This window comes from Ostrinia nubilalis, chromosome 16 (assembly GCF_963855985.1).
Source record: "Ostrinia nubilalis chromosome 16, ilOstNubi1.1, whole genome shotgun sequence".
NCBI lineage: Eukaryota > Metazoa > Arthropoda > Insecta > Lepidoptera > Crambidae > Ostrinia > Ostrinia nubilalis.
The window spans coordinates 14,390,726-14,402,293 of NC_087103.1; the positions used below are offsets into that span (position 1 = coordinate 14,390,726).

Sequence of the window (11,568 nt, forward strand, 5' to 3'; positions counted from 1 at the left end):
AAAAAATTGATCATGATTTACTTTTTGTAATACGGTTGAAAATTTCATTATACTTAATAGTAATGTAATAGTAGGTAAATGAGTTTATAATAACATTAAGGTTGAAGTACATTTTGACTACGTACACTGCCTTCACTGTGTGGTAAACATATTTTATGTGTACGGCGTATTTTTGTACTGAGATCAACTTAAAACACTACCACCGTTTTTGATGAACTAATAAAATTGCACACAAGTATTATTGGCTATGACTAAAGAGCTTGAATAGTGTGATTCTCAGATAGTTTGAATCAAATATTCGTTAGTTTATTTTTGGAATAAACGACCATTGAGTGTACCTACGCCATGAATGTCCCGCTTTTAGGGTAAAAATGTCCGGCCATATTACGCGCCAAGTCCGGCTTTTGTGTTGGACCTGGCAACCCTACACTCACCAGGATATTAACATTACCCCTGGTATAGAAGAACAAATAATTTACCACAGTAAAATTGTTCCCAAGTGTGTCCACGTTGACGAAGGTGTGGTTGGTGATGAGTCGCTCCACCCCATTCACCATCGTCGGCGTCGTCAGCACGTGACATAACGAGAAGTACTTCGGGTTGCAGCGAAGTAACTTGCCTATCCCATAGCTCTGTGTTTCCTACAATCAAAAACCCCATGATTTGTAGGTACTATGTTCGTTATGAGAAGAAAAATCTTACTTTATATTATACTAAGTACTAATCACTTTATGTGACGAAATATGATTTTTACAAAGGTGTTTGCTGATAAATAAGACCTTTTCTCGAATTCAAAAGTGAATTAGTTTAGTGACTCACCAAAGTTCACCGATCCAGACTTAGTCCAAAAAATACCCTAAAGCTAAACACTTGAAAACATTGAAGATACAAGACAATTCTGAGCATTGTAATAATTGAAAACATACCTTATCCACACAAGACACCACCGATATAGCTGTTGAGAAGATTAAAACTTCCAAAATACTAGAAGCCTTACCCGCCATGGCTTACTGAATATTTGCACTAAATCATGTTCATGATAAACAAGCCATTAGCAAATCATTGTGAATGCAATCATTACATCAAAATCATTATAACGCCATTATAAAGCTTAATGTTTGAACTAAAGTAGGAGAACAAGTTTAATAATAACCTGATGATAAAGCCATTAACGTCGGATGACCTAGTGGTTAAAAGCCGACCTTCCTATAAAGGTCTGAAGTTTAAGATTCTGAAATTATATTCTTGAAAAAATCACGAAGACTCCACTTTTAATGTAACTGTACCTCTTGAAAGAGGCTTTAAAGTGAAATATAAATGCTAAAGTCCGTCCATTTATTCTTTAGTGTATATTCCCACTATACAAACGAATAACAGGAATACGTGGCAAACTGATTATCTGATTTAAAGAAATACAAGATAGAATGCGAGGGTTTAACTGTAGGAAGACTCTTGCTACCTAATTGTAGTGTAAGTTTTTTGACCCGACCTCTCCGCCTTTATAAAGTCATTGTCACCGACGTATAGACAAGAATACACTGTAGCTAGTAAGCTAATTTAGTTAGTTAATTTGACATAGTTAAATTAAAACTAGAAAGCTAGAGACTCTGTGATTAAAATAGAATAAAGAGTAAGAGCGGAAAAAATATAAAATACTTGTAAACACTTTTTAAAATTTTTATCAAGCTGTCAAATCACAAACTAATTTTAAGTCAAAATTAACAAAAGAAAAAGAACTGATTAGAAACGATCACCACCAGACTTTGTTAAAGACCCAAATATTCGGTAGGAAAACAAAAAAAGAAATTATTTGTACAGTCATCGACCAGATTACATTTGACAGGTCAATGACTATCACCACCTATCCCTTCTTCTTCTTGTTCATTTTTTTACGGTTCTTCTGGTAGTCCTCGGCGAAGTGGATGGTGTGGTCGATGACGAGCGCTCTCTCCTTGTTGACGGTGGTGTACACCTCGCTGTAAAGGTGGTACGTGCCCGGTCGCATCGGGACCGGCACGTTGGGGGGAGGTATCTCGATGTCGTAGTAAGAGAATGTACCCTGAAAAGGAAGACGAACGTCTACTTTGGCTATACTGGTTGTTACCTTCTCCAGACGTAAATGGTCATGCTTTACAAACTTAGGGCTCTTTCCCACGGCGACCCAGTTTTGCGGGATTCAGTAATACAGGATCCTGCAAGACTGGAATGTCGTGTGAACACACATAAAAATGTGTATTTGAAATTCGAATTATAACACTTAGGCTGGGTTGCACCATTTTACTTTAGCTTTAACAGACGTCACAAATCTGTCAATTTCCATACAAAAAACACCGGTTATCGTGTTATCAACAGTCAAAGTTAGGTGGTGCAACTCAGCCTTATAGGTACTAGTACCAGTACTAAACGGGATCCTGCACACACAAAACCTTGTTTAATCAATTGCCTATTGAGCAAAGCAGGCTAAATAAAATTTGGTTTAAATTGGGAATCTCCAATGAATTTTTCACATAATAATATGTAAGGAAACACAGATCTTGGATCGAAATTGGTGAATCATCATTATTACATCACTCTACTGCGAACATAGGCATCCCCCAACGATTTAGGTACATATCGCCCGGTTGGTAGCGGCCTGCATCCAGAGCTTTTCTGCTACCTTTATGAGGTCGTCGGTCCACCTTTGGGCTATTAATTGTAAAACTGGTGAATAGTGAAGATTCATGAAACTTTACCGGTGGCGCTGGGCACGGCATTCTTCCGATGCTTTTCTGGAGCATTGCTTGCACCCAGAATTGTCTGAAGTAGTCGCAAAGCTTGTGCTCGACCTTGAATCGAATGCCTTTATAGGACGTGAAAATTCCTGCCTGCAATAACAAACAACAATATCAAGTGATATTTAGAAAGAAAAAGCAAAGAAAATATGCACACTTAATTCCGTTCTTTTCAAATATTTTTAAACGATTTTTAATTTCAATAACAATCGACCATCTTTACTCCAAGATATAATTAAAATACTTGAATAAACTTATTTTAGATGATTCCGACGATGTTTTCCTTTTTGTATTCCACGTTTCATTTCAGCTCAATGAAACTTCAGAATATGGGCACCAAAACAGGCGAAGCTAATGCAGTCTACATACCAAATCCGCTAACCCACCGACATGAGTCTTCGACTTTTGACATAATATTATTGTCCATAGTTAAAGACATGATTTTTTTGCAATGCAGCCGCTGACACCAAGCCATCGGACTCTCAGCGGGCTTGGTGTATAAGTCCTTAAATTACTATTGTTTTATTCACACTTGAACCTTATTTAAAAGAACTTACAGCAGTAAAATTGTTTGCGATGTAGACGATGGTGGTGAAGCTGTAATTGGTGAAGAGCCTCTCCACGCCAGCCACGACGCGCGGCGTGGTCACCACGGAACAGTGCGAGAAGTACTTGGGGTTGCAGTAGGACAGCTTGCCGACTCCATAGCTTTGAGTCTCCTATGAACATGGAAATCGAAAGTGGTCGAACGTGTTCTAGATACAGTTCCCTAATAATTACCCATGACCAATACAATTCCGATACCATTTGCCTACAATTTTTTTCATAATTTTCATTACATCATTCTCCATAAATACAGCCATAAGACGTCCAACGCTGAATATAGGTCTCTCTAATAGTCTTCATATTTGAGAGTAAAATAGGTTTACATCGCTTTCATTATCTCCTTCGTTCGTTTCACAATTCACATTTTATTATAATCACTCTGATGAGTGAAGTTTTCGCTCAAAGTAGGTATTTAGGTGCCTAAATATTCATTTAAAAAAATATTTGGGTTATTCCGTAAATGAATAAAGGATCTTAATAGTTAAGAAATCAGCACTTACTTTGACAATACCAGCTACAATCGATATTGCATAAAGAAGTACGAAAGCACCCAAAACACTAGCGGTCTTACCCGCCATGCTTAGCCAAATATGTCAACTATAGCTAATATGGTCCCGTAGGTACATAAGACAATGGCAAATCACAATCATGGCGATTATCATCAGAACATCATTATAAACCTGAAAATCCTTAATGTTTCGAGATCGCTGAACTTGAAAAGGGCACACAATTTAGCTACATAATGATTGAGTCATTACATCGAACGCCTACCTACGTTGTCGGTGATTAGAATTTGTGCCGAAGATCAGTTCAAAAAGTAAATTTCTTTTATTCGACCTTGGTGAAAAATTCGTTGATGATCCATCTTTTCGAACAAAATAATAAGGACAAACAATCGATTGGAAAAGGTTTGGAAGACATTTATAGACCTTCTATAGCGATATAATCTCGATGCAGCGGCGATACAGTTGGTTTTCGTTTACATCGAGCACACCTACGTAATTATATTGTATTTTGGTGTCCTGCAACTTTGGAGAGAGGTCAGGAAGTCCTTTGTCTTAAAAAAATATATCGGGAGCAATGTGACGTGCTTGTATTATTAATATGTATTCCATTGCCACAGGAATTTCTTGTTTACAAGTCTGTTTGCAAGTAATATGTACTTCTTACATAAGCTTGTCCTATAACACAAACCTTTGACCAACAAACAGGTGCCACCACTCGATAAAATATACTTTCACTGACACCATTTTATGTTTAGAATCTTCATTCTACAATAATTTTCCTTGCGGTACCTAACTATCTATAGTAATATTTCATATACTATTTTGGAATGAAGGTAAAGCTGCGAGCAAAAAATATTATGATATTTATTTAATGATTAAAAACAGTGGGTCAATGAGAAATGTTAAGAAACAGTGTCTGTACTTACACATTTTGGCCGAGAATTTGACCTTTCTGTGGCCCTTCCAAGGTCTTCAACGCTACCAATGGAACTGAATACTGGATTTTATAAAAAAGTCGCTTATTAAATATCTTCGAACGTGTCTCCTAAAGTCGGAAGTGAATTCAAGACAAAGCAATTTTCTGCATGCTCATACTGTGCGCAAGAGTTGTTTGTAAATATTTCTTGTAGCACTGATTCATCACGCGATGGTACTACACATTTACGATCCTTTGTTTTGTTTTTAGTATCATGTAAAAGAAAGCAAATATTTTGTAGGTAAGTAATATGAAATTCTTAGTTTAGGTAATAAATAGGTAATTCATATCAAGTTAGTACCTATAATTTCTATAAAATAAATAGGTTAAAATCTTGGTGATTTCGTTAGAGGAAAATAAGTCGACTTCGACGGAAAAACGAGTCGAGATACAATCGTAGTATCTTCAGTCCTTTTTGCCTTGATATAAAAAATCAAACAGGTTGTCTTATTAATTTTATTTTTCCCGGACGGAGCAGTAACCGTGTGGTGCCCTCTTTGTAATGTTGTGTTGAAGAAGCAGTTCAGTTCAAAAATGTGTGACACCAAAGCCAGGATGGATGGCAAAGTGGTGATCGTGACAGGAGGCAGTTCCGGGATGGGCTATGAAGCTGCTAAAAACTTGGCAAATCGAGGCGCTAAAGTTATAATCGCAAGTAGAAATGAAACTAAACTTAGAAGAGCTAGAGACGAAATTCAAAAAGACACAGGCAACAATAACGTTTCATATGGGATAATTGATTTAGGATCTCTGAAATCAGTGCGAAATTTTGTCAGTGAAACCGTAAATGCTGAACAACGGCTGGACGTTTTGATCAACAACGCCGGAGCTATTGGTTTGCCTGACAAAATGACTGAAGACGGTCTGAATCTGACTATGCAAGTGAACTACTTCGGGTCTTTTCTATTAACGTATCTATTGCTGCCTTTGTTGAAGAAATCAGTTCCGAGTCGGATTATAGTCGGTTCCGCCGCATCAATGTACATAGGAGAAATCGATTTCGACCATTGGAATGACGTTGGGAGATACAACTGGGTACAGAGTCTTTCAAATTCTAAGCTGGCGGATACTTTATTTGCGTTTGAACTTGGAAGAAGATTGAAAGACAGCGGTGTCACTGTAAATAGTTATGACCCTTTCGTGGTTCGAGATACGGATATTTTTGCTAACACTCCAGGATGGATTGGAAGTATTTCTAAACCTTTCATAGACATAATTGGTCAGTCCAAAGAAGATGTTGGGAAGCAAATCGCGTACCTAGCAGCAGATCCTAGTATGGAAAAAGTTAGTGGTGAATATTTCAAATTTTGTCGAAAGTGGTTAAATCATTGGCTCACTAGTGATACGGTGTTAACGAAGAGGCTGTGGGATTTATCGAAGAATCTAACAAAGATCGCTGAAAAAGAAGATTGGGAAAGTAGTTGATTGTAGGTATTTTGCACAAAATAGCCTTCTGTGTTCTTACTCTTAAAATTCTAAATCACTATAAATAACTAAGCAATGATAAATATTAGAATCAGTCCAGTATTTTTTTTATTTCTGGTTATTAAATACTTGAATGTTTTAGATTATTTTTCGTTTTTAAATTAAAGTGGTAGACTTATAGTATTTGCCTGCTTTAGTGAGAATATTTTAAAACCATTCAGTTGTGATTATGCTTAATTAAAACATAATTATATCCTGTTTTACATTAATTAGCAAACCACATGAAAAACATTAAAATATTGCGATTTATTACCGCTGAGCTAACTTATTGATCCGAAGTCCGAACTATACACTTCCTATAAGGAATCTGTGTACGTTATTACGAGTGACGCAAGACAGGTCGAAGGTTCAATACTCGGCTCGATCCGGTACTGGGCTAAGATTCTTGTACAGTTGTAAGCGAATTGTGTTTGTTTCTAATAACATAAACAATTCCATGACTTTAGGGCTGTCATTTTATACTTGATTCATCATCATCATTTCAGCCACAGGACGTCCACTGCTGAACATAAAGTGGAACGTCCACCCACAAGGTGGACCGACGAACTCGTAAAGGTAGGCGCTGGATGCAGGCCGCTACCAAGTACCAACCGCGCGATATGTAAATCATTGGGGGAGGCCTAATTTAATTTGATAATTAAATTAAATATAATTAAAAATAACTTCAGTAAAATCTTGATTCGGCTTCTCTTGGTTGAAAACGTACATATCGATTGAAAAATAATCCATTACGAGTGAAATACATAAAATACAAAACGTGATGTTTTTGCGTTTTTGCAACGCAACGCTATGTGAGGTGACCTCTAAAATAATTACATATTACCTCATTATGGAAAACTATGCTTGAGAAAATCTTAACAAAGTAACTAGTAGATCATGCCTTAATATGGACGGACAACTCATTAGCTCATTATCGATTCGAGCACCTATGTAGATAGATTTGCATGTCTGCAATATTAATACGGAGAGCTAATGAAGACTATCTTTTGGTCTGTAAGTAAGTACTAACGTAAAAATGTTCAAGGAAAATATTTCAATATATTATAATATCAAAGTGTTAAAATATAGTTTTTGCAGTTGGTCAATTATTTATTTGCTACTAATAGCTATCAAATTTATGGTCATTACATCATTCAGTCATTGGTCATAAGTTAAGGAGCATAGATGCATATTAAAGGGCAACACAATTTTCATCTTGAGCGTTGCGTGCGAAGCAGTGGTAAGAATATTGGGACGAATAAAAGCCTACTTGCGAAATAAAATTATTCCCTAGAGCAGTCTTTCCCAAAGTGGGCGATAACGCGCCCTTGTGGGCGCTGCAAGCTTAAAGGGGGGCGGTAAGAGACCCAGAAAAAAATGGGGACGTTGTGTAGAGGCTTGGGAGGCGTGATTTACTAGGAGGTCTCTTAGACACCGACTGAGCACTCGACTCTCGACTACAAATAGGGACGCTAAAAAGAATTTATTCTCAAAGTGGGCAGTAGACAAAATAAGTTTGGGAACCGCTGCCCTAGAGTCATCTGAATTTCAATGATCGTCCAGTTAGCAAACAGTAGTTGGAAAATCAATCGAAAATAATAATCGGAGGTGATTTGGAAAGGTGTATGTCCAGGGAACTTCCATAATGACGGTAATTACAAATACATCATAATGCTTCACGCTCTGCTTCACAAACTAACGCAGCTGGAGGAGACGACATATCAGATTATACAACTTTATTGCAAAAAAACACGTATTACAACTGAGTAAGATACCGGTGTATAGCTTGATGTGCTTTGGTACTTTTTAGAGACCGTACTTCAAAAAGGAATAAACAGAATCCTTATAGGATCACTTTGTTTTAGGTCCATCTGTCTGTCACCCTTTTTCTCAGGAACGCGTGGAGGTAACAAGCTGAAATTCATAACAAATACTCAGGTCTATTGTTCCTTGGAACTGTGAAAAAAATCAAACTTCTTAGCTAATGCAATCAAAAGATACAGCCGTTTATGCCGCATCGACACTTGCAAGGGATCCCCACAATGTACTTCCCGTGAACTCAGAATCTTGAAATTCGGTACGAAGCAACGTCTTATAGCACAGATAATTTACTTTATACTACAGACAGGTTTGACAGTTTAACTTTCCCCCGGGACAAAGAAGAACGGTCACGCCCCATACAAAAAAAACCCAGACCCGACAGAAACGAGACATACCTCAGTTTTTTTGTCATGTCTTAATTAGTTAAATTATATATTTTTTATATTCGAAATCTATGTATAACACCAAAATATTACCCTTTGTTTTTGTTCAGGCGTTATACAAAAACTAATACAAATTGCCTATTTATCACCAAAATTGGTAAAAGTATGTACCTAAATGTCTATTACAGCTGCTATGGAATGTATCTAGGTGACCTGGAGATACAGCCGGATTATACAGGGTGGTTATAAATATGGAACGATAAGTGATCTCACTCGATTATTTCTAAACTATACAAGATATCGAAAAACTAGTTACTGATTCTGAAAGTGCTTCACGAGCTCTTTCAAATGGTACCAATAATAGGTTACAGATTATGGAAGCTGGTAACTTTCAATTTTTGGATTTTGTAACTTCTCGTTTCCACCCTGTATAATCCGGCTGTATCTCCAGGTCACCTAGATACATTCCATAGCAGCTGTAATAGACATTTAGGTACATACATTTACCAATTTTGGTGCAAAATAGGCATTTTGTATTAGTTTTTGTATAACGCCTGAACAAAAACAAAGGGTAATATTTTGGTGTTATACATAGATTTCGAATATAAAAAATATATAATTTAACTAATTAAGACATGACAAAAAAAATGAGGTATGTCTCGTTTCTGTCGGGCCTGGGTCACAGATGACCGTTCTTCTTTGACCTTCACTGACTGAACTCTTTTTGCGCGAGTCCGACTCGCACTTGGCCGGTTTTATTTAGTCGGACCCCACAAATCTATGTCCCACGGCCCGTTTCCCAGCATTGTGCGGGCCCATGTGTTCTAGGACATTGGGCAACTTTCCTTTAACCACACCATTTCCATCTCATCGTTTCACAATTAAATAACTGGTTACAATCATGGCATTAATTAAATAGGAGTAGCTACTGCCACTTTTTGTAATATCTGTGCAAGTTTTTATTTTCTATCTATATCCTATCCTACTAATATTATAAATGCGAAAGTTTGTGCGGATGTCTGGATGTTTGTTACTCTTTCACGCAAAAAGTACTGAACGGATTTTGATGAAGCTTTACAGTATTATTGATTATCACCCAGAATAACATATAGGCTATAATTTATGACGTTTCGTGACAAACTAAATTTCACGCGGGTGAAGCCGCGGGCAAAAGCTAGTAATAATTAATTATATTCTTATGGAAGATGTTGTTGTTTTATTTCTTGTGTGTTGACTAGCCGCGACTTTCTATTGACAGCCAGTTAAGACGAATCCTTATTTTATCTGGGTGCAGTGACTGCAAGACTGGAGGGCAGTGGAGCGGTGAAGCTGGACTATGATTAATAGTCAACAAAATATGTTCTTAATTTTAGGAAAGGTAATGTTACTTAATGTTATTTTATGTCAACCGAGTTTGTGAACTTGATCACCTCGAATGAGATTATTGCCAAGAGCAAGTTTATTGAACCTAGGTAGTTCGACTCATCTGGTGATCATCAAGAAACGCTTTTAAATTAGTATTCAAACCAATTAAGTCTAGCAAAATTATGCTACTTTTTTTTGCATATATCTCTGCATATATCATGGATACGCATTAAAACAGAAATTATGACAAGAAACTGGTCTTGTTAATATTTTCTAAGGCCATTTGCAAGGTCTTGGCCTTGCCTTGGACCGGTAATCGGTATTATGAAGCTCAGTTGTAGTCCTACATCCAACACACGCGGAGTAGACATGTTCTACCGAGACGAGTTCAAAAATTGTGAGACCGACGTCCAACTGCACGGGAAAGTGGCTTTAGTGACTGGAGCAACGTCAGGAACAGGTCTGGAGGTAGCCAAGAATTTAGCCAAACGCGGCGCCAGAGTCATCATAGCCAGCCGCAACCCAGCCAAGCTACAAGATGCCAAAGACACCATCGTCAAATCAACGGGAAACAACAACATCACAACAAGACAAATGAATTTCGAATCTCTGGCGTCAATCAGGAATTTCGTACAAGAAACCGTATCTACAGAACCCAGATTGGATATCCTGATCAACAATATCGGAAGCATTGGCCTGGACGACAGACTCACTCAAGACAATCTGCAATTGATGATGCAAGTAAATTATTTTGGAACCTTTCTTCTGACGTTTCTTTTGTTTCCCCTGCTGAAGGCATCAGCTCCGAGCAGAGTAGTCAATGTATCTTCCTTGGCACTAATATTGGGAGATATTAACCTAGAACGCATGAATGATGTTGGACGATACTCCAATTTCGGATTCTACTGCAACGCTAAATTAGCTGATGTGCTATTCACAGTTGAAATGGACAAAAGAATCAGAGGTTCTGGAGTTAACGTCTACAGTATGGACCCTGGCTTAGGAAAATCTCAGTTCTTTAGAAACTTCGACAACGAATTTATAAAGAATTTCTTCAACAGTGCATTACAGAAGTTTGGAAGACCGTTAAACAGGGTAGCGACGATGCCAGTATACCTGGCAGTGGATCCAAAGTTAGAGACTGAAAGTGGAAAACATTTCAGAGACTGTGCAGAATTCTATAGCACATGGTTAGCGAACGACACTGTGTTAACAAGTAGACTGTGGGACGAATCGAAAAGACTAGTGAAAATTAATAATAACGAAGATTGGGAACGTAATTCGTGATACAAAAATGTGCATTCACGTAACTAACATTCTTTGTGGGTATTTAAATTGCTAATTTAATTTAGTCTGCGTTCCGGATCAGCGATGGTGGTTATTAATGTTTTGTTATCGAATAAAAGTTGATATGAAATTTTAGAAATCGGATTTTATTGTTTGTTTTACGCAAAGTTATAATCGTCGAGTCGTGTCTTTATGGTACCGATTTATAGTTTGATAGTGACTTTACTAATGATAGTTATGCATTAATTAATATTAATCTAATATTAATCAATAACACATTATCCACCAAAACTTTTAATTGTGCATCTCATTCATTCAAAGCTAATCAAGGAATTTTATGGGCTACGTTATACGTACGAGTATAATGTCAAATACGCCCAGGTTAAACG

The 11,568-nt window shown here is 37.2% G+C and overlaps 2 protein-coding genes across 2 annotated transcripts; one reads left to right on the forward strand and one right to left on the reverse strand.

The window, feature by feature from the left end:
• Nucleotides 1-1,784: 1,784 nt before the first annotated feature.
• On the reverse strand, nt 1,785-3,955 carry LOC135079486 (uncharacterized). The gene is made up of 4 exons (XM_063974143.1): nt 3,878-3,955; nt 3,329-3,490; nt 2,733-2,864; nt 1,785-2,059 (listed from the first exon to the last, which is right to left on the reverse strand). The coding sequence occupies exons 1-4, from the start codon at nt 3,953-3,955 to the stop codon at nt 1,862-1,864; spliced, it is 570 nt and encodes a 189-aa protein (XP_063830213.1). The 3' UTR covers nt 1,785-1,861.
• A 6,262-nt stretch (nt 3,956-10,217) lies between these two features.
• Nucleotides 10,218-11,318, forward strand: LOC135079185 (retinol dehydrogenase 12-like). Its single transcript, XM_063973774.1, has one exon. The coding sequence runs from the start codon at nt 10,262-10,264 to the stop codon at nt 11,177-11,179; it is 918 nt and encodes a 305-aa protein (XP_063829844.1). The 5' UTR covers nt 10,218-10,261; the 3' UTR covers nt 11,180-11,318.
• The last annotated feature ends 250 nt before the right edge of the window (nt 11,319-11,568 follow it).